Source organism: Parasteatoda tepidariorum, chromosome 4 (genome assembly GCF_982258835.1).
Source record: "Parasteatoda tepidariorum strain Cologne lab strain chromosome 4, Ptep-v5.0, whole genome shotgun sequence".
Lineage (NCBI taxonomy): Eukaryota > Metazoa > Arthropoda > Arachnida > Araneae > Theridiidae > Parasteatoda > Parasteatoda tepidariorum.
Window position 1 is genome coordinate 78903251 of NC_141758.1, and position 24252 is coordinate 78927502.

Genomic DNA, 24252 nt, shown 5'->3' on the forward strand with positions numbered 1-24252 from the left:
ACAGCCTGTACTGGGCAAAAAATATTTCTAAGGATTTTCCTTTCAAAAACACCAAGATTACGATGAGTGTCTGCGTTTAGTGTCCATGTTTCACTTGCATAGAGCAATACAGGCAGAATAAGAGTCTTATAAGTTTTAATTTTGGTTTTTCGACTGATTAGGCTTGATCTTAATTGCTTTCTTAGCCCAAAGAAACACTTGTTTTCCATTTTAATTCGGTTGTCTACTTCTGTTTTTATGCTGCTTTGGTCACTGATCATTGTTCCAAGGTATATAAACTAGAATAATTTCGTTAAATAATACAGCTATATAATTAGCGGTCTCAATATTAAATAAAAAAATTAACTTGAAATCTTTAAATTAATTCCCTCCTTAAAACTTTTAAGAAAGTTTGAAGGAGATGCTTCATTAAGTTCGCTAAGAGAACATAATTCAACATAGAGGAATTAAAGATGAGTTTTCGCCACACATAAACTAAAATGGAATATCAGCGAATGGTACCGTCTTCTCTTTTGCGAGTGTTATCATTTTTTCAAGGAGGGAAATATCGCTAAGTCATGCATTCCGTGTCTTGTCAATTTCGACCATTTCATCATCAAGTTAAAATAAATCAAATTGAATAATTATTTTAAAATGCATTGATTTGCTTTCAAAAATTCTTTTTAAATATAAAGAAAGACTATTATCAATTAGCATTTAATTAAAATAAGTTAATATTTATTTTCCAATAAAGCTTAAACTGAAATTGATTTTATTTTGAATTTCGATGTACCTTTCTTAATTGGAATAAATTGCTATTTAATAGGTAATAAAATTTTTTCTCCATGGCTTGTCCATATTAGTCCGAAGTGGAGCTAGTGTTAACAAAAGCAATATTTTTTTTTCCTTTGAAAAAATATTGTGGAAAAGCTAAGCAACTTTGTAATTCCACATTTAAACCAGAATGCAATTAATCGTTCAAATTATTGTTAAAATATACTTGATGATATTAAATCTGTTTTTTAATGTTATGTTATGTTTTAATGTAATTAAGTATGTTATGTTAGAAATGATATTAAATATTTTTTTGACAAATTTTTGAAAAAAATATCTACACTAGCCTTCCTCTCTCTTCTATATGGTGGCAAGTGTAATTTTATGTTTTTGGGGAAAAATAGAAAATCGAGTTATTGTAATTTACGATAGAATATTTAATGCATTCCTTTGTCACATTCATCAGTCTGTTTGCTTTTCATTCCATTATGAGTTGTGTCTTATTCTACGAATTGTAGTTCTTGTAATTGCAGTAATCTACGAATTGAGTTCTATCTTATTCTATGAATTGCATCTTATTTTAAGTGTAAAGATAATTTTAATTAAATAAAAAATGAATGAAACTGAAATTTTTTTTATTTAAAAGATTTTTATTACAATAAAATTAGATCTCAAAGGATGCAAAGGATTTTCAAAGCAACACATTTTGAAATTTCATCAAGGAAAGCTTTCATTTTCAATGAGAACTACGTTATTCGTCAGGAAATTAGTTATTTCATCCAAGTTTTGAATCCAATCTAGTTGAAGCCTGAAAAAAGGACATAATGACAACACCGTTTAATATTTTGCTGAACTTTTTGGTCAAATTTGTTACAATCGAAATTAGGACTGGGTGATATTAGAAATTATATATCGTAATGCATCGTCAGTTTTGCATCGCGATATAGTATTTTTGAATTTCATTTACTTGTAAGGCACAGAAAGTCAGATTTCTATCAAAACTTCATACTCAGATTGATTTAAATCAATTTATAAATTTGAAGATATATATGTTTTGTTTAAGAAAGATATTAAATAAATTGCCTACAATGTACAAATCTTACTTAAAATATTTATTGAAATGTTTGCTTAGAAATTCATAATACACGTAAAACAAAGTGTTAAAAACTTTTTTTAAAGCGGTTTTTACAAATTAATATTTTCTTGTACTATTATGCATAAATAATTATATAATTATTAAGTTCGATCGTAATGTTCAATTTCTAAATGAAATGTTAAAAATTATTTGTATGTTTAAAACAAAGTGCTAAATAAATTTTGGAAAAAGAAACTCGTTTAAAACACTATTTTTTATTATTATCATTTCAGTTATTATAGTTCTATTATTGTTCATTTACGTCACACTAGTGCTACACAATGGGCTATTGGCAACGGTCTGGGAAACATCCCTGAGGATGATCCGAAGACATGCCATCACAATTTTGATCCTCTGCAGATGGGATGGCACCCCCGCTTCGGTAGCTCGACGACCTTCACGCGAAGTCAAGAACTTTACGTTAGGACAGTTTAACGAGGACCAATACCGCACACCCTCGGTCCCTACGCAGGCTGATCCAAGTGGTCACTCACCAGCACACTGACCGCAGCCAGTGACGCTTGACTTCGGTGATCTGCAGGGAATCGTGTCTTAACGATCAGTCCACTGCGGGACCTTATCATTTCAGATAAATAATTAAATTAAAATAAATAATTACCGAATTATGAACAAAAAACAAAGTAAGATTTAATTTCTTAAAAATAAAAAAATTGTGATATTCGATAATATATTTAGCTAATTAACAAATAATATGAAAAGAATATTTTTTAAAAAAAAATTATTATACTCTCTAATAAAACGAAGTGCTAAATGATTTAAAAAAATGAATAAAATACGCAAACCTTTCAATTTTTTTTGTATAAACAAAGTTAATTGACTTATGTCTAAATCCAAATGACAAAATAAATTTTGTTTTAACTTTATTTCTAAAAATAAAAACAACAAGATTTATAAATTTGAAATCAGTAATAAAAACTCATTAAATTATTAGAAGTTTCATCCAAAAAGTTTTTAATAAATTAAAAGAAAGAAAAAAAAATAACCTAACAAATACAATTCTTTATGGGAGCCTAAATTAGATTGCCGATAATTTTCACATTTAAAAATAAAAAGAAGTTTTTTTTTTTTAAAAAAACTTATTTAATTAATGAAGAAACTCTTCTTTATATATTATTTTCAATAATAGATTGCCTTCAGAACAAGGTAACATCGGCGATCACGAAGTTAGTCTCACTGAAAATAATCTACAAAGTCGCGACAACGAAAAAAAAAAAAAAAGCTAAGAGGTGCGAAAAGGAACATGCGATATAACGATATGTGTTCTCAAAACTCTGATTCTACAGCTCACCAATCAAGGCCATTTCAACATAACGAAACGAACATCGTTTTCCACAGCGCGAGTCGACATCGGAACGTAAGAGAAGAGTCTTATATCGCTATATCGTTCTTATATCCTTGCGTGTCTTATATCGCTATATCGTTTTGCTCACGTTGTCTTTACTCGACGGCTTAAGTCAGATTTCTGATGCATCGCCTTGAATGAAAGTCGCTGTATCGTCTTGCCGATATATGCGTTAAATCGATATGTCTCGATACATCGATTTATAGCCCAGTCCTAATCGTAATATTGTGCTAGGTTAAACCATACTATTGCTCTTACAATGCAAATACTTCATTTGCATCGTAAATTATAAGAATGGCAAAAGTTTGCATGCTTCCATCGTTCAAATATAGGAAACATTGCCCATTCTCAACCTCTTCACCAGACTTGAATGAAGAAAATAAAAAAGCATAGTATATCATGATCAGCCAAAAATTAAAAAAAAAAAAATAAATGCGTCGTCGAAATTGAAAAAAAATATTTTTGACAATTAAATGCGAAAAATATTAAGAAAGAAGAAAATATCGTAGTACATTTTAATACCACTGAGAAGAGAAGGAGAAGGGTCGAGACATAGAACCGGTGTTCAACCCAGATGGCGAATTCGAACGTTATGATTGCGAATACCACGGAATCAGTTTGGTCGAAACTGTCGCATTTTTGTATGCCTTGTGACCAAGGTTTACAGAAAGAGCAACTGTAAGGGCTGTAAATAAAACACGAATTATTTCTGACTCGAGTGTAAGGTTTGTTTATGGTATATTCGTCTTAATCTTCTTGCAACAATATTCAGAAACACTGGAGAGAATTCAAAATAAAAGAAAAGCTTTCGACGAATACTATTATAAATCGAGCTGTAGTTTTACTTTTCATATTTGCTTCATTCAATTAATCTTCTTTTGTTTTGCTACAAATAGTTTCTCGATTTGAAAAATTTCAGATTTTAGTTGGACTAGTTTTGCCACCTGTATGAAACAAAATGTGAAATTTTGAAGTCAATTTGATAAGAGATCATAAATATAGATGATTTAAATCTTTGGAATGTTTTGAGTTGGCTGAAGAGGAGATACTGAAGAATAGACTATCTAAAGTTTGCAATCGAAATTCTTACCTTGAATTTTTAATGAACACCCTCTTAGCTTGTGGAAGTGGGACTACAGTAAACTCAGTGGCAACAGCAAAACTGTACGCTCCCATATTTTCCCATACGAGATATTCACCATCTGTTACTTCAGGGAGGGTGCATTCTGGCATTATGTAATCTTCGCTGCAACAAGTTTGACCCCATATTGTGCTTTTATAAACTTGTCGCTTCTTGATTTCCTCCTGTTTCTATAAAAGTGAAAAAAATAGGTTATTAAATTATTTTCATGATGTTGTGGACGTTCTGTCGATCGGTGAATTAAAAATTGTCGATCGATTGATGTTACTCATCAAAATGCAGAATTTTATTTACTTTGGAGGATTATGTTTACATCTCTTTCTATCAGGGTCGGATAAAGAAGGGGGCCACAGGGACTGGGGCCCACAAGGAAACTAAGTTTTTGAAATTAAAATTGATTTGCCAATCTTTTTAAAAATTTGTTAGATATTTTCAACAACAATCTTTCTTTAGAATCATTTCTGCAATCATTTAGAATCATTTCTGTAATTCATTTTCTGTAATCATCTACAAAATATTTGAAGAGGACGGCGGTGTTTGGTTAGCAAAAATTCAGTATGTTTAATGAAAACGAACGATTCTTATTTTTCTCTCTCGATTTTTATGTTGTAAATTTGCTGTATATTAGATATTTTGTTTGTTGTAAGTACGTTGTAAATTTGTATGTTGGTAAGTTCTTGCAACAACTCAACATTTACAAGTTTGTACATGCTGTATTAGCTGGCATTAACATTTAATTGAATTTTAATATTTAGTATAATCAATTTTGAAAATTATTTTTTTTTAGTATAACTAATTTTTTCTAAGAGATTTTTCTTTTTGAATTTCTTTAAAACAAGCTTAAGTTAAATTCAGTTGATCAGCCTGCGTCGGGACCGAAGATGCTCGGTATCGTTCCTCGTTAAACTGCTCTATCATAAATTACTCGATTTTGCAGGCTGGTCGTCGGCCATTTTTTCTGCAGAGGATCAAAGTTGCGATGGCATGTCCTCGGATCATCCTCAGGCATGTTTCCTGAACTGTCGCCAATGACTTATTGTGCAGCTTTAGTGCAACGTTAATAACGTACTTACTGAGCTACTAATTTTTCGCTCACGAACTATATTGTGATACGTGTTTTAAGATTCGATATGCTAAGTTAAGGATGAACTCGAGTATTTTTTACTCGAGTTAGACGAGTTCTTCAACACAATATTCCTGATCTTGCAACGAGAGATCGCTAAGTTTTCAAGGAGCCATAGCAAAGAAATAAGCTTACCAACAAAGGCCTGGCATAAATATCGTAGAGTTCAAATTGCCGAAAGAATGAACCATAATATCCATCATTTACAAAGTAATGTTTTTCTACACCATTTTCCTCAATTTCTGAAAAGTAAGAAGTTATTAAAACTAGGAACTCAGAGGGATTCAAAATAGACAGTTTTTATTAAAAATGGTTTTATAACAAGCATCACTCATCCGCTACGATTGTTACGAAAGTTGATAGCAGTAAAATAATCACTTATTACATTCATATACCAGGAAAAATTTGCTAGGTATTCAAAATGTGATTTTTGGCACCCTTTCAAGTTTTTGATCAGAACAACGGGAGTGAGTTAGTCTCCTAATTGAGGAAATAATTAGATCAGTAAATATTTGATTTAGAACCTTGCCGGGGTACCAAAATCATATTTTAAAAATATTTGATGGAATAAAAAAATATACTCGGTTTGGATTACAAGATTTTTAAATAAGTGAGCAGCGCTAGTTCTTCAATTCTAGATGCATCCTGTCTCTATCACAGATGAATTGTTGACTTTCATTTTCAGGTTTAGAAAATAATCAAATGCATCTTATTTACATCAATGATTTCCTAAGATAAAGGTAAACTTTCATTACCCGTTATTACACTTGACCACGGATGCTTTTCTCTAAGTGTACGGGCCATTGCCCAGTACTTCCGACTGTGGCAATTCCTGCTTTTTTTCTAATCTAAATTGCGTGAAATGCACAGCCCTCTCCGGAAAAAAATTATCCCAACTAGTGAAGAATAAATGAGTGACTGTAATCATTCATATGATGTAAAAGTTAATGCAATGTGTGCAAACTAGAAATGCTATTGAATGCATTTTGTTACTAGAAAAGTAATACTTTCCAAACTCTGAAATTAAAAATAAATTCTGTATCTGTTTCGAGAAAAATGCTGGCATGCATCTTTTCCAGTTATTAAGGAAAAGTAGAATCAGCCCAATACAGAAGCGCCTTTAAATTAAGGGTCTAGCGTTGTTGTTTTAAAATTTTGCTCCCAGATCCTAGAGAGTTAACCTACGAACGGATTATCAGCCAGAAATTTCCAGCTGTTCCTCGTGTTTTCTATATGAAATTGTGTTTTGTATCGGTCGGACCAATTTAGGTCGAATTCGTAAACTCTCTGTCGTATTATAATTGTCTTCGTGGAGGACTTTTTGATGGAACTAACTCGCATTTGCGTTACATGAAGAAGAAGAAAACGAGAACCTTCCACGGTTAGCATGGAGGCAAGGGGACCTGCAAAATGATATTTTATTTTTATTTTATGACCGTCGTTGAACAGCCGACCCAATTTCATGGGTTTACGACTACTTACGTTCAACTCCGTAGCCTTGTAATTTTGAACCAATCCAGAAGACAAGGAAACTCCTGGATTAGTACCCCCAGAGGTATTGATTTGTTGTGGGAACATGGAGGACTTTGAGACTCGACAGATTTAACGTGCATCAGTCACCATTTACTACACGGGGAGTCTTTGGCCGGCGAGAATCGAACCCACGACCTCTTGAATATGGGCCCAGCGCCCTACCGACCAGGCTATCCCGGCCCTTGCAAAATGATATTGTAATTTCGACGCGATGAAAAACATTTCGTAACTTCTCCACGTTAGTGTTGAAAACGTTTACTAATTTCGGTAAAATTAAAATATGCACTGGAACAATTCCTCATGTTTTGTTTACGTGCTGATAAACACTTCTCAAATAGAAATCTTGCAATCTTTAGAAATGTTCAATATTAAGATGACAGTGAAACAAACACTGTACCTAAGGATTCAATGCTTACAAAAAATTCCCTAAAAGGATGATAATCTTCAATTTGTTTTCATTATAATCAAAATGCAAAATTTGTCTAAGTTACCATGTTGATCTCCGTTAATTTGACGTGGGAGCTTGTTGACAGTTTTTTTTCCTAGTACGCAAGTTACATTTCTTTGAGCTGAACCAACAAAGTAGCATCCGGGCTCAGCTATCACACGAACACTGTTGTCTGGAAAATATTTTTTCACACCATTTCTAATTTCTGATGAGACCTACAATAAGAATTTGGCGTGTAAGAACATAGAAGATAGTATGTAAGAACAAAGAAGATAGTACGTAAGAGCAAAGAAAATAGTATGTAAGAACAAAGAAGATAGTATGTAAGAACAAGGAAGATAGTATGTAAGAACAAAGAAGATAGTATGTAAGAGCAAAGAAAATAGTATGTAAGAACAAAGAAGATAGTATGCAGACGTGCCAACCTAGCAAAATTAACATTCAGGAGTTTCCTTAACAAGAATTCAGGAGATTTCAGGAGGGATAAAAAAAGGCGCACGGTATGCAATATTTGACACTTCTAAGGAATTTTAAGTAAAAAATTTATTAAATATAAGAATGCAAGAAATTTTACGCACTAATAGAGCACAAATTGTGGAAAAATATTAAATAGAAATAAAATAATTAAACACAAATTTAGAAACAAAATTATATTAGGTAGATACTCTTTATTTAAAAAATAAATACCATTTCCTTAATAAAACATTATTCAAAAACCCTTGACACTGTAATAAAAATGAACAAAAACTTATAAAAAATAAACAAATTGAAGAACTATTTTATTTTAAAAAACCAATTCAATACTAATGTATAATAATACTAATGTCTGTACAATAGAGAATCAATTATCCGGGATGCTCGGGACCATCGCCATCCCGGATGTCTTAATTTCCCGGTTTTCTGGATTGACCAAAAAGTGTCGTTAATCGATATTTTATCGAGCCCAAATTACAAGGAAAAAGTGTAAACACATTTTAAAGTAAGAGAGAAAAAAAGAGCACCCCTAAATCGAAAAAGGAAAAAAATTGTAGAAAAATAACATTTAAAAGAATAAAAAAATTTGCAAGTTTAGACAAGAAAAACAAGCTTAAAAGGAAAACTTATTAATCTAAATAAAAACAACACTTGAAAATTATCGAACCGAAACGATAGTTAAAAAACGGCACTAGCATAAATATTAAAACCTGGAACAAGGCAAGATCAATTGAATTTATAAAAAAAAAAAAAAAAGAACCCTAATGATAAAATTTAGGAATAAAAATAATTTATTAAGTGCGAAATTTATCAGGAAAAGGAAAAAAAAAAAAATCAAATGTAGTGGAATCAGAAAAACAAAATTGCAATCTACTTCATAAATTAATTGTATGTTTAAATTAATAAACAATTTTCCTTTTATTTATTTTTTTTTATAAAAACACTACTTTTAATTAAAGCAGGTGCGATTCTACATCAAGAAAAATTTGCGAATGGTACCGCACTTCCAAAGAATCAGAATTTATTCAAAAGGAAAATTTTTTTATTTTTTATTAATCAATGTCAAATAGATAAATATATTTTTCTCTTTCATCTTCTGTTTACTGATATGCATGTGCAATGCATTTTCCCCACCCCCTCGTAAATCAAACAGAACACGAAATCAGCATGCCACTCCTCTGAGTTCGATTGACGGCCTAAAGGAGAAAATAAAGATCTAAAATCCTCAAGGTCGCGGAAGAAATGACGTTTCTCTGGGTAAACGGGGAAAAAAATTCTCCCCTTTGTCACATTTTCCTCTACTCAACTTCAAGGATGAGTCCAATTTCCACTTTTTTTTTCCATATCGTTTTAGTTCAAAATGGCGGGAGAAACGAGCGAAACTTTTTCCCGGATTATCTGGATACCGCATAAATGGTTCTCTACTGTATGCATAAAAAAAGAGTTGCAGATTTAGCTCTTCGCAATTAAGTCTTGCTAAAGTCATTGGTACATGATTTTTTGAAATTGGTTGCATACTTCCGTTTCGACTTAGACATCCTTGAAAAAAAAAATTTAATATACGAAGACTAAGCGAATAATGGATATCACGTTGCTAGTTTACAAGTTTGTTGCCAACCGAGTTTCCCCACTCCTGTACGGACGTCACTCGATATCGTCATGTGACGTCATCGCATTCAACTCCACACGAAGATTCCTACGAATCCCAGTGTAGGGGGCGGGTGAAATAGGAGTGTTAAAGAGGGGTAACGTTGAAGAGGAGGGAAAAATAAAGCACGGGCAGCTACGTCTCAGGCAGATGGTAGTTCGATAAGAGGGGATGGAATTCACCCTGAAAGAAAAACAAAACTTCCGCAATCGCGGAAAAATTAGGTAATTGTGAGTCTGGCCGTCGATTGCAGTAAAATTCGGGAGTTTTTTTTAATTAATTCTGGAGGGCGGGAGAATAACTCAAAATTCGGGAGACTCCCGCAAAATGCGGGAGAGTTGGCACGTCTGAGTATGTAAGAACAAGGAAGATAGTATGTAAGAACAAAAAAGATAGTATGTAAGAACATAGTATCATAAATAGTTTGTATGAATGAGTACAAAATGAGTACATGCAATAGTCATTTCTGTTTAATGTCCAATTTTGCAATGTATAGTCAAGGATATGACATTTCATTGTTGATACATTAAAAATTTCTAATGTTTTCTTCATTTTCTCAAAACAAAAGCACATGTTTGATCTTAATTTCAAATTTTTCTGTAAATATTTGTTTATGAAAAGGTTCTTCAAATTTTTGAGAAAAAAAATTAAGTTCAAAACAAAGAGAAGAATTCTTTTTATAAGTAAATCAAAATGCAGGGAAGAAATTTCAAGAAATTAGGGAAAATAATTTCGGAAGATTTGAGTCCTTTAGCTTGATACAATTGAACAGAAATTAGATTAAAAAATTACCTTGTTGTTGTTTAGTTATTTCCTTACAAAAACGTGATCGGTACTAAAGGCATCAGTTTATGTGCGATATTTCTCTTAAACTTTGTAAAACTTGTAGTGGCAATGTGCTTAGAGGAATAAAGTTGAGGTTTAAAGTTGAACCCCTTTGGCGCAGCACTTTCATTAAATATATTTTTCACACTTTTTTCATTATTTTGTATTAATTTAGATCAAAACAACGGAAAAATATTACATTTAGAACTTTACTAACTTTTGGTTATGAAATATAGCATGAAACACCGGTATACTTTTCTGCGTGAAGGTAAAATCTTTCAAAAAATGCTCTCTTCTTAACAATGATTTTTCAAATTTGCACTAATTTGTAGCTGTTTAGATCTAAGAGAAATAGTTATTCATCATGAAAATTTCCTTAATTTACAAAATCAATCACTGATAAAGTTTTGAATATGAATGAAAAATTTTTTCAAATTACTACTTTATTTTCGATTTCATACTTTAGTACGAATATAATTTTGATAATCTAACAGATTTTTTTGTAACTATTAGACTGTTTTTTAAAATTAAAAAATACCAAAATATGTTTTTTCTTGTAATTAGAAGTTCAGAAAAAAATATATGAAAAGATAACCGGTGTTCCATCAGCGTCAAATGATTCAGGAGCCGAAAATGACTTGACTCGCCTGACACTAGGTTTAAGACACTAGGTCTATGCATGCCGGACACTAGGATATTGTGTTTTTTAAATTAATGAATATAGGTTTATTGTTTTGATAAACTTGATAAGGTAGTGATGTATAGGATCACAACGATCAAAGTTGGAAGATCAGGATAAAAAAAGTTTGCTCCTCGAATTATAAATATCCGTAATACTAATTATTAAATTTTTATTTAGAAACAAGTGCATGAACTTCTTTAAATGTTAATTTAAAAAAATAGTCCAATTTTATGTGAGAACCAGCTTTGTCACCTTTTGAAATTATCTTGTACAACATATAACCTTTAATGGTAGCTAAGCCAAATTCACATTTTAATTTTTCAACCTCTCCTCGAATCCTAATACCTTAGTTAGTTTTAGACAATACATTAAACAACTTTTTTCTTTTTCTAGATTGATTTCCTTATTTTTAAGAGATGTCTATGATATTGTTCAAGTCTTTTATGTCTTGAGTTTTAGTAATAATTTTAAATCTATCCTGCAGTCATTAAATGCCCACAAACCACCATAAATATGAGTTCGGAACATTTCAGCAAAGTAGGTATTTTGCCAGCATCTCAATTTTCTATTATGTGCTGTACTACTCCCTCTCGCACCTCTCGATCCATAACTTGAGTATCGTATAATAGATATTCTATTGATGGAAAATGGTAAGTTTAGTCAACAACAATTGGTATGATAGTATGCTGCATCAAGGGAACCATTTATGTTTAATGATTTCTACACAAAATTCTACAGCCATTTCATAAATTATCAAGTAAATCTAACTAATGAAATCGTAACTAAGTTTTTATTCATATAAAAATATAAAACTATTGTAAATAAATACCTAACGTATTACTAATTACTCAACACTTAAATTATTATTTAAGACAACATAACAAAATGAATAACAAGTATCACGTACTATAGATACCAGATTTTATGGTGCCACATAATTCGTGTTCTAAATACATATCGTGGTCGGAGGAAACGGGGAATTTTTGAGAAGGGTAAAATGAGGTAGTAGCATATGGTGCAAGTTAAGAAAAGACCTTTCCGGTATAAGATTTAAGTAAACATCTGAGACTACATATAGTTCCGCTTTATTTCGTGAAAGTTTTTAAAAGCGAAACACATCAGACAGAAATTTAATTGGCGCTATCTCTTACGATATATATCACAGAATTATTTAAAAAATGGTTATAGTTTCGTAATGATACTGCAATCCTAGGCGTGGTGACATATTTCCATAAATAAGGAGAACATTCCTTTTATAAAAAGAAACAATTATACAGCGTTGCAAGAGCTTTAGGTTTGATTGGACTATTAAAAATGGTGCTATTTATGCTGACACGTCCTTAACAAATTAAGTGCTAGATAATGAATTTTTACTTTCGTTTCAATGTTGAAGAAAATCGTCTGCAAAAAAGAAATTATTATTCTTTCATCAGTTTCTTTAAATGAGAAATGGCGACGTTGAGATACGTTCGCGCAGAGATTTGCATCTATTTGTCATGCACTTATATGCAAGCACGTTAATGGTTCTTTCTTAACTTGCAACATAGTATAGTGCAAGTGGCAAGAAAGGGTTGGTTATTAATTAATTGCTTGGGAAAGCGGTTTAAAGTATCGTTTACAGAAGTTGCTACTGAGCATGCTTCAAAAAATGTGTTAAACACAGAAAAAGATTCAAAATAATGGAGATTTTTGTTTGTGTTTAGTGACTGACGAGTGCGTTTTTTTAAGAAGAAGCAAACGCGTAAGAAGTTGCACGAATTCTATAATTGCACTAATTGTAAAAATGCGTTTTTACATTTGACAGCTGACTTTATTTCTACAATTAAAAAAAAGGATCACAATATATTCCAAGGCAGTGAATTGTAATTTTCAGTCTTTTGTATTTAGTAAGAGTCACGAAAACAAAGTGGCGTTTACCTCATCAAAAAATTGTTCTTTCTCTCTTGATCCACAAAATCCCCCTCCTATATCTAAAAGTGTGAAATGGAATCCTAACTCTTCAGCGAAATCGAATAATATTCGGCAGGTACGTATAGTTTTGGAGTAAGATGTAGGGTCCGCACAGCATGCACCAACATGGAAACTAGAACATAGAACGATTTTTAAATATTTAATAATTTTTCCACATTTCAATTTCACAAGTTCGTGATCATATAGAGCAGAAATTTTTGCAATCATGTAGTAGCACAATGGTTACACTGTGAAAAATGGATACTCAAATTTTACGAAACTTTCTTCATTTTTGACAAAACCGTTTCCTGGTATATGCTCCGAGCAAACATTTTGCCAAAGTGACGAAATAGCTATAGTGCATTCTTCGAGGAAACGAATTTTGTCAAAAATGAAGAAATATTTCCTCATTCCTTTATTTATTTAAAAAAATAACAATAATACAATCCAATGGTCGGTATTGTTAAAATTTTTTTTCATGGTCCCCATGTAGGTAGATCAACGCCACCCAAACTACGCAAAAAGGACAAATAGAACAAAGAAAGGAATCATATCCTTGCCTGAAGCGGGATTTAAACCTGGTGTCTTTTTGTATGAGGCAAACTATACAGCCCGGTCGGTAGTATATAATCATTCTTGTTTCGATAATCTAGTCTTCATTTTAGTTTCGCGGTCTTCGTTTGTGATGATAAAAGTAAGTTATTCAAGTTTAAAAACAAATCAACGCAAATTTTTTTATATATGGTTAGATCATTCTATGGAAATTAAAAGCAGTTATGACAAAAAAAAGCCTTTTTTAATGACGTTTTTTTAAAAATTTTGGCCAGCTTTTTTTTCGATTCAAACCCTTGGGCAACGGATGTTTGTCGGTTTTATTTCTTTTGATTACAGAAATCGTGACACGTTTTTTCCGATAGTGCAATAATGTAGTAAAGTGATGATTCGCTGAGTATTTCTATACTACTAATTTTCAATCAAATGTATGGATTTTTCATGTAATGAGATATGACCTTACTTTTACAATGTGCACACCTTTAATAGTTCAGTTATCATAAAAGAAATTTTGAAAATACGGCTATTTAAAAATACTTAAAAAAAATCTCAGTGCTATTAAATGAAATGGAAATAAAGACTATACTTCATTACAAGTTAGGAAAAGATCAATGCGGTATAGGATTAACGACTGCATAAAGTTTGCTTGTTACTTGATTATTCAATCAGTTCTGCTTTCATCATTTCTCACAATTTAAGAAAGCCAGAAAAAAAGGGCTGTGCAACGTCGTTTTAAGAATTGGCAAGGCTGATATTTGTTAGCGCTGGGAGCTTGGTATTCATTTGGCGAGCACTTAGATGCAAACAGGCTATCTCCATGCAGATAATGTTTTTTCTTAACTTGCAATAGAGTACAGATCGCTTGCACAAAGTAAAATTAATTAGACTAAAACAATGTTTTGAATATAAATCTTAATTCATTTGACAGAAATTCGCTGTCAGCAACATGCCTTATACCGACCACGTTCATGTCTAAATTCTTAGCCTTGATGAGAAGCTGTTTAACTTCCTCTTGAGGACATCCGTATTTAGTATTCAAATCATAATACAAGCTTTTGGGGCTTTCAGCTTTTATTCTTATAACCAACCTGAAAAACGAGACAATACAAAACAATGTTATATCTTCCAAAAATAAGAAGAGAAAAAATTGCAACAATCAATGATTTTCATTTTTGTTATTTATATTTTCAAATTTAATGGTTTATATGAAAATGCTTTTAATAATTAGTAGGTTAAAACTCTTTAAGAAAAAGCCTTTACCAAAATAGGCAGAAATGAGACTGTTTGTTTTGTATATTTCGTTACTGTAAATAGAAGGGTAAGTTAGGAATAAACGTCTGTCTGATATATATCTGATTTATATCTGAATTTGTGACGTAAACAGCGAATGAACCGACGTTGAACAGTGAATCTATTTCTGAGCAAACGACTGCCAATGCTTAACTCCATACTCTTGTTATTTTTAACCCAATGCAGAAGACAAGGAAACTGTTGTATCAAACATTGGGACAAACTAGTCTTCGCGGAGCACTTTTTGATGGACCTAACCATCATTTACGTTACATGGAATGGATAGCCACTAAATCCTCTCACGGTCAGCCAGTCGGTTAGGAGATGACTATGATCCGTCCACCGTTTATGATATTTTATGTCAGCACTGTGGTAGGTGTAAGACAGGAGCAGAATTCGTATCGAACAGCCAACGCTGGGATTCGATCCAGGGTCACTTCAGTAGAAGGAGAACACTCTATCCTTTGGACTACCGTGGCTCCCATTAATTCCAATGTCATGAATAAAAAAAAAGGTCATTATATAGGTGTTTTCTCGATTTAAGAAGAAAATCACACCATAGTGGTCAGATGAAGTTAAGCCATCAAGTATATAACTTTACTTATACCTCGCCATGGTACTGTATCAGTTGATCAATCGGGTGCCAGTAGTAACAAGAGTGATTAGGGAAAATATATTGAGGTCATTAGCAATCAGAAGGCGCAAACAATTGATACACTGCTGAAATGTAACTCTTCTAGTTCAACCTTATAAGTAAGATATTTCTGTGCAACAAAAGTATTGAATTTAGTTTGGGGAAAATCAAATCTCACTTTCGCGGAAGTTCAGTAAAAGTAAAATCGAAATCAGTACAAAATCTACATAAAATGTAGAAACATCAGAAAGCTATATCTTAATTCAAGCAAGACCTAATATATTGCAGCATAATGCAGCTGTACTATTTTCTGACCCCTCCCGAATTCTGATCTTTATCAGAAACATTTATGTAGTGATTGCTAAAAATAAAATTTCAGCTCATCGCAAAATATTTTGTGTTCTATAAAAGCGTTATGCTAAAATTCTGAGCCAGAAATGAAGCGCCTTTCAACTAAACTCTATTGAAAATATGAAAGATTGTGTTTAGAAAGTTGCTTCGAATTATAAAACTGGCTTCTATTTTAAACTTAGATGCATGTATGTTTAATTTGATTATATTTTGCTCTTGATTTTTACTTTGAGCTTTTAAAAGGATTTCAAATTGCGTTTCAGCTCTAAATAAACTGCCAATAATTAAGAGCCGATACATAAATGAATACGAGAGATAGAACTTTAGTAAAATAACCATCCAATTTACTAGTTACCCAGTAACAAAAAAAAAAGTCCATGTCACTAAGCTTTACTGTCCTTAAATGTAGTTTCCAACATTGTGTATAACTAGTTACTAAAAATGGGGAAGTCTTAAGAGGTTTTTAGTAGCGTCAGTTCTGTAGATGGTTTGATTGTTTACAGCCTGAAAAATCACCCGATCTGAAACAAATCACACAAGGCTATGTTTTTTTCCGTATATGCGCATGCGCGCTATTGGAACGAAGAGTGCTTTTGCTGTGAGGAGAATTTTGAGTGAGCAACATTTCGCGGTTCTGTTGCATGTTACTCGGAGTCTTTACAACTGTGTTTACACTATAGGCCTGTTTAGACGATCCAAGTTCTTGGGCAAAGATTGATTGATATTGATGGAAACTTGTTTTGCTTTGTGATTGGATCGTGTAAACAATCATCCAAGTACTTGGTCCAAGTCTTTTGACGATAGTAGAGCATGTTCTACTTTCCATCCAAGTTTTTCTCCCTTAACCAATCAGCGTCTTAGCTTTTGTGACGACAACAAGCAGGCATCGGATTATGTCATTTTGTTGTCTGTTTTCATATATTTTAGCCCAAGTAAATTGATCTGTTACTGTTTATTTGTGTTATTATGATTTTATTTGAATTTATTTAGCAATTTTGAACTTATGTAAGTATTATTTAGTAATGTTGAATATGAACAATGCGCATGCGCAAGTTTTTTTCCCCCCAATCAGTGACAGTCAGGAACTTGGATAGTGTCGACGAATCATCCAATTTCTTGGACAGAGAAATCCCTCCAATTTCTCGGATTTAAGAACTTGGACGGCGTAAACAGGCCTGATATTAAAATTCCAACCCTCGTATTGATTAGCGGCGAGAGTTTGCAATTTTAAATTAAAGGGCTCACCTTGCTGTTGGATAGAATTTCTTTATTTTCTGAAGTTCTTCCTCACTGTCAAAAGTCATCAAGTCGACTCCAACTTCACTTGCATACTTCAGAGAAGAATATGGCTTGATCGTGTGAGCATAAATTACGTTTTGTGGTTTTCCACCATTTTTAAGAAATAAATCTATTTCTCCCTTAAAATAAACCATCATTATAAAAATTGAAACTTAAATTTTTTATCTTTATTTATTTCATTTCATTCATTTACTATTATTATTATTATTTCGGTTTAGAATAGGGATGCTAATACCAATCAAAAATGTTAAAAATATAATCAGAATAAAAAAAATTTAAAGTGAATATTTTCCTCAATAATGGATCAGATAGTTTTGCATCTGAGAAAATTTAAATATTTGAGAAAGTTTATTTACGGTATAAAAATCTTAAGTTTTAAATGCGTCTTCTTCGTAACCGTCTAAGTGAGAATGTAACTACCATGGAAATATTAAAGTAGTATGAAATTTTGAATGTATATTTTAAAAATTGTGGTATATTATCTCTCTGAATTTATGTAGAACAACTCAAAATATAGTGTTAAGGAGTATTTTTTTTCAAGTTAATACCAAATGGAGCTTTCATATGCTGTTTAAAGAGTGTAAATAAATCTGAAACTCTTATAGTGGGAAATGTTTACACCACTCTCACGCATTTTCACACCATGCGTTAAATGCTTTCGCTTCCAAAATCACCAATGCAAGCATGCTTTTGACATCGTCTTAAGATTTTTTACGTTTCAATATAAGTTCGCGAGTGTTTGTCGATGTATTTAATACTGCTATACATTTACCGAAACAAAAGTTCACTGTTAAAATATGTAAGCAAGTTTTTAATGAGGATAATTTTGCTTAAAATTTCAAACTATTGTGAACTGTATTGAATGATTTTATAATGTATAATTTCGATCCGCATCGGTTTTGTTACGCCTAGATCGAATTCATCTTAATTTTCTATCAGTGTTACGCTTATATTTGATTTATAAATTAATTTTATTTTAAGATTTAGTGTATTCATCTATCCTTAGTAACCATAAATATGATTAACTGTAACATATCATAGTAATCAGCCTATAAATAATGTTTTTTTTCACGTTTTTATACACTTAAGAATGTTGGAAGTGACACGCATAATTTTTTTTTCGAAAGTGGCACTCTTCTCAAAGCACTTGGTCACTTCTGATGGAGGTAGACATAATAATCTAAATCAAATTTTTATCTGAAATACAAAATGTAAAATATCAAAGAAAATGTACCTTGGTTGAGCAGTCAAAGGAAAAACCAAGCAATGCAAATAACCGGACGAGTACAGGATCCGAATGAACTTTTACAGCTGAAAAATTGTGAGCGCTATGCAGTGTTATTAAAAAATTAGAAAATGCGTTAGATACAATAACAAAAGTACACAGCAGAAAAAATCCGGTACGAATTACAATAAAAAGTACCGAAATTGAGGGTGCAGTACTCTTTACAGCAAAATCCATTTTCACCGTTTGATTTTACGGAACAAGAAATCTGATATGCAGTAATATTTACTGTAAAATCATTGAATCACTGTAGTAATATAAATATTGCTGTAAAAATTACGGCGTAAAATTTTACTGTGAAAATGGAATTCACAAGAAAGTGGACTTTACGCATAATGCCTTGTGCCAGTACTTTTTTGAACTTATACTTCTTATGCGACTTCCAACAAGGTTGCGTTAAACGTTTAACGCTACATTTTTATTGGCCGGGAAATCACGTGGTAGAATCCAGTTTTCCCTCATTCATTTCCATATTGTTTTGGTTCTCACTAGCATAAAAATAATAAAAGTATTGTTTTTCTATAAATATTTTTTTAGTTTGATTTGATACACATATATTAATAGGATAGTATTTTTTATTTTCAAATTTAGTGGACAACAATTGTAAAAAATGAGTGAAAACAATCCCACGGACAGTGCGACGGATTTAAGGTTACGTCAAGGTACGTGTCTTGTGAATATCAATTGATTGTTAGGTTTTCTCTTTTGAAATTACATTATGACGCATTCACATACATTATTAATACAAATATATTTTCCAGGGCGAGACGATGAGGCAACCACAAGCACTTCCACTGGTTCAAGAGGTCCACGAGGGAAAAATGCACAATATTACCGTTATTACAGAGCACGGAAGCGAGCGGAGCAGGAAAAAGAGTCGTTGAATAGAATTAGTGATCCTTCTACTACTGCTGATTCTTCTACCATTAACGTCGCAGGTTACGAAGTTTAACTTCTTACGCGCGGAGGGACTCCACGCACTATTTTTTTATCGTAATCGTGCACCTCAAATTTTGACTATACTTTGAGTACTTTTAGTACTTAGTACTTTTTACCGTAAAAGTGTATTTTGGATCCAGGATTCACATTTTTTGTGCTTATTTAACGTGTATAGATTATGATGCTTAAAATATTTAATATTTCTGTATAGGACAGATGTTGTTAACCTATGGATCCCACTGGGTCTCGTGGCTTATTCAAACTATAAAATATTTAAAAAAAAATTAAATATTTTTTTTAAACATTGGTCATTGTTTGAATTAAACGTGAAGGGAAACTTAGAGGCACAGGTATAGATTATGAATTTTATTATTGTTTTGTTAATCAATCCTATAATTATTTAATTAACCAAACCTGTTTGTTCATTAATAAATAACAGGTGTTATCAACTGGTTATTATCCTTTGATTTATTTATCATATTTATCCCTTTGTTTACCCACTGCTTTTTTCATTTCGAAAATATCTGTTATATTTTAGGTAAGTTGAATATTTAATAAATGATCTTAATTTCAAAACAGATCTTTGGGTCGAAAAGTTGATATGGCCGTTCAATTTGAAATACCCTGGTTTAAGATTTTTATTTAGAACTACAAAGGTATAACTCCAAGTAACTTTTAAAGTAACTATTTCAAAAATCCTAAGATATAGTAGTATTGAATTCATGTTGAATAAAAAAGAGAATTGAAATAGTTTCTAGTTAAATAATAATTAATCTAGTAATAGTTTCAATCGTTTAAAACTCATAATAATTTTTAAACGCGGCTTGAAATTTGAAAACTTCCTTGAGTTAAAATGGTGTAAAATATCGAGCAAATTAAGAGTGTTGTTTTCTATATAGTATAGATAAATATTCTTTTACTCAATGAAATATTTGCTTTGATAACATTTAATGTATATGCAGGGTAAAAACAGTCAATGATTTTTCTAATAGAAAAAAAGAGAAATAATAATTCTAAAGTATACTCAATATTTAATAATAAGAAGAAGGGTTCGAAAAATATTTGTCTATGAGACCATTACTCTCGAATACCCAGCTACTCAGTGGCAACTATTTTTACTGATGATTCTCAGTTCGACTGTGCCATTTTTATGTAGAGGATGGTGTTTTTTGGTCGTTTTTTTTGCACTCCTACATTCTACATTGGCATCACCTATATGAAGTGGCGCCCATAAGTTTACCATCACAAATTAGAAAAAATAGTCCTTTTTTATATCTATTCTCAAACAATTTTACATCAAGTATGAAGCAGCTGCTTTTTATTCTCAAGCAGAATTCTCCTTGACACCTTACAAATGTCGCTTACAAAAACATTAGAGTTATTTATTCGATGTTAGGTATTGCAAAGAGTTTACCATAAAAAGGAACGACGTTGGGAAGCTTCTCTTTCCAAAGTTGTATTTTCCATAGAATATCAGCGAAATCAAGTACAAAAAAAGTCTGTTCTGGGCTCTGAAATTAGAAAGTATCGTTTAACTCAGTTTCGCAAAAATTACGGTAATAAAAACATAATTTACGTATTCATTACATAATAATTAAATTTAAATTTGTCGAACTAGTTACTATCCAGATTGGACCTATTTTGTGCATGATTTTTCAAGATGTAAAAAACTATTCTTCACAATCGGACACTTGCAACTTGAGATGAAGTGAAGTGATTATGACTTACCATGTGATATGGATCAGGTTTAATTAGATGCCTGTAAGTGACGTAACGCGTGTGTGTCGACCTAACTGGTTTCTAAATCGACAAATGCTACTATTTACCAACGATGGCGACACTTGTAGGAATCGAATTGAACTGTTTTGAGTAAAAATGTTAATTCGTAACTAACTTATCGTAAATATACATATTTATAGTAATTTTTTTTAAAATTTGAAATAAAGATAACGATGCCAACTTGTTCCGTTAAATGGGAAATTTTTTTGCTTATGTTTGGGAATGTTTTATTGATGTTTATGATTCATAAATTTTATTTAAAGGAACCTCGCACTTCATTTAAAACTTCATATAAAAAGAAGTACCTTTTCGATTTATTTTTATTTACGAACAATGTGAATCGAAATTTTGTAAGATTCAGTTTTCAATTTCCTACCAATAAATCCTTTATAAGCAATAAATCTTTTATAAACAATAAATTTTTTAGATACAATAAATCTTTTATATACAATAAATCTTTTGTAGGAGGTGGATCAGTTGGCATTCCAGTAAACACCAAGTAAAATAAAAATACTAATAATCAAAAAGAAAAAATATTTGTTGCATTACTAGTTAAAGTTAAGAAATCCTATAGTACTTACAAGTTGTTCAGTTGTTATTTTCATAAAATCGTACAGATTGTCGTATGTTTTCCCAGAAGTTTTAGATTGTAAGCAATTAAAAAAGCCTTCCCCATCAGTTTCGCATGAATTGCGTCCTTCAGAAGCCATTTTTTACCTGCATGAAAATAAGAATTTACCATATATACTTGCAACCTGTAAAAATGATAAAAATTTACTATAATATTTCAACAGAAACTTATCCATCTATCTATGTTTCAATTTGAAAAATAAACAATTTGAATATTGCAGTAAGTGGTTTTATTAATTGATAGGTGCAATCTGTACGATTCGCATGAATTGTGTTCTTCAGAAGCCATTTTTTACTTGCAAAAGGATAAGAATTTGCAATACATACTTGTAACCTGTAAAAATGATAAAAATTTAACATAATATTTTTGCAGAAACTTATCCATGTATCTATGTTTCAATTTGAAAAATAAGCAATTTGAATATTGCAGTAAGTGGCTTTATTTATTGATTGGTGCAATCTGTACGATTCGCATGAATTGTGCTCTTCAGAAGCCATTTTTTACTTGCAAAGGGATAAGAATTTACAACATATACTTGTAACCTGTAAAAATGATAAAAATTTAACATAATACTTATACAGAAACTTATCCATGTATCTATGTTTCAATTTGAAAAATAAGCAATTTGAATACTGCAGTAAGTAGTTTTATTAAGTGATTGGTGCAATCTGTGCGATTCGCATGAATTGTGCTCTTCAGAAGCCATTTTTTACTTGCAAAAAGATAAGAATTTACCATATATACTTGATACCTGTACAAATGATAAAAATTTACCATAATATTTTTACAGAAACTTATCCATGTATCTATGCTTAAATTTGAAAAATAAACAAATTGAATATTGCAGTAAGTGGTTTTATTAATTGATTAGTGCAATCATTAATTTTGTGAAAATAGTAAAAAAATAGAGTATTTTCATTGATGTTCAGTGCGCAAAATGAAAAATTGACTATACTGAATAACTTTGGATCTAATGATCGAATCATCATGTTCGTCAGAAATACGGCATACTCAGAATTCAATTTCTCAGGAGCTTCTCGACCAACTACGGTCAAAATTTGTATTTTGCCATTTAAATTTAAATTCTTAAAATGATATGAAAGATTGTATAAATTAGAATTAAAAAATAAATAAATATCTAATAAAAACTATTTTTTGCATGGGATTATTTTTGGATAAACAAATTTTATAATTGTGTGCAAAAATTTTGCGATTCACTTAAAAAGTTTTCGAGCTATGGTGAAATAGGCAAAAAGTCCATAGGTAAATAGGTGAATAGGCAAAATAGGTGTCCAAACTTCGAACCGCTCTCCTGACTAACCTATTAGAACTTTTTTTTGCAGATTGCGGCTGACCCTTATATTTTAAGGGTCGAGAAACCGAATTCTTCGAAAAAAATATATGTTTATTCTGAAAGAGTACGTTTTTGCGTCTGATTTCGTAAGATAAAATATCGGTTGCACTAATCAGCATCATTGAGGTTAATCCATTGAACCTTTAAGATTGAGTACTAGAACATGAAGATCTGATCATTAAATCAAAAGTTATTAGGGTGCGCACTGTACGTAAACAAAATGAAATATTTTCATTAAAATGTTGGAACAAAGATTTATATCTGAAGTTCTTGGAATCTTCATCTATTAGCTTCTTTCTCATGCCTAGCAGAATATTTTTTGCAGATTGAAATATAATAAATACGCGAGAGAGAGTTTGAAGCTTTAACCCATACAGGATCGACAAAATGAGAAATAAGTGCTTTCGCAGATCCGTATACTCCGAAAGTATAAGTACTCCGGGTACATATACGCACTAATGCGCGTAGATAAGTGATTACGGTTCTGAGATTAAGGAGGACAGGGTGATATCTCTCAGAAAGCATGTTTTTTTTCCTCATAAATTTATGAATTAATTGATCATGAAAAACAAAAACAGGCATATTAATTAATTTAATATTTCTGCAGTATTTGAATTAAAATTAAAGAAGTTGATAAAATACTTTTCGTGAAACTAAATACTCGTTTTGTTGAAAATATAAGATATCTTTTGAAATATTTGAAAATGGAGGATACGGCAATTCACATTTTAAATGTTTTTAATTAAAAAAATAATGGCTTGTGTATCACTGATGCAATAATAATTGCTAGTAGGGCTTCAAAAACATCTTTAACAACAGAGTGCCGCATAATCTAGTGCAAAAGTGCCACAGCCGGATATTCTCAATACCAGTGAGCATAACAGAATAAACTTTTTCGAAAGAGCGTAAAATGAATTTTTTAAGAAAATGAATTTCAAAAAATTAGCTAATTTTTTATTAATAAATTTTTTTAATAATGTGAGAGATTTGTTAGCTTACAGCTTACTGCATACATTTTGTATCAATTATTTAGCTTTAATTTCCCATGTTGAGAAAGCACAAA

The 24252-nt window shown here is 31.3% G+C and overlaps 1 protein-coding gene across 2 annotated transcripts in view; it reads right to left on the reverse strand.

The window, feature by feature from the left end:
* Positions 1-1382: 1382 nt before the first annotated feature.
* The window catches only part of LOC107446600 (ornithine decarboxylase), a 34742-nt gene continuing 11872 nt past the window's right edge, over positions 1383-24252 (reverse strand). For both annotated transcript variants that reach the window (XM_087161430.1, XM_043047894.3), the window contains exons 2-11: positions 21786-21921; positions 20840-20936; positions 18436-18512; positions 17148-17320; positions 14578-14715; positions 13043-13208; positions 7540-7711; positions 5651-5757; positions 4342-4562; positions 1383-1561 (exon numbers count right to left, since the gene is read on the reverse strand). In XM_087161430.1, the coding sequence (XP_087017556.1) occupies positions 1471-1561; positions 4342-4562; positions 5651-5757; positions 7540-7711; positions 13043-13208; positions 14578-14715; positions 17148-17320; positions 18436-18512; positions 20840-20936; positions 21786-21914 (1371 nt within the window). In that variant the 5' untranslated portion in view covers positions 21915-21921 and the 3' untranslated portion in view covers positions 1383-1470. The remainder of the gene's footprint in view (positions 1562-4341; positions 4563-5650; positions 5758-7539; positions 7712-13042; positions 13209-14577; positions 14716-17147; positions 17321-18435; positions 18513-20839; positions 20937-21785; positions 21922-24252) is intronic.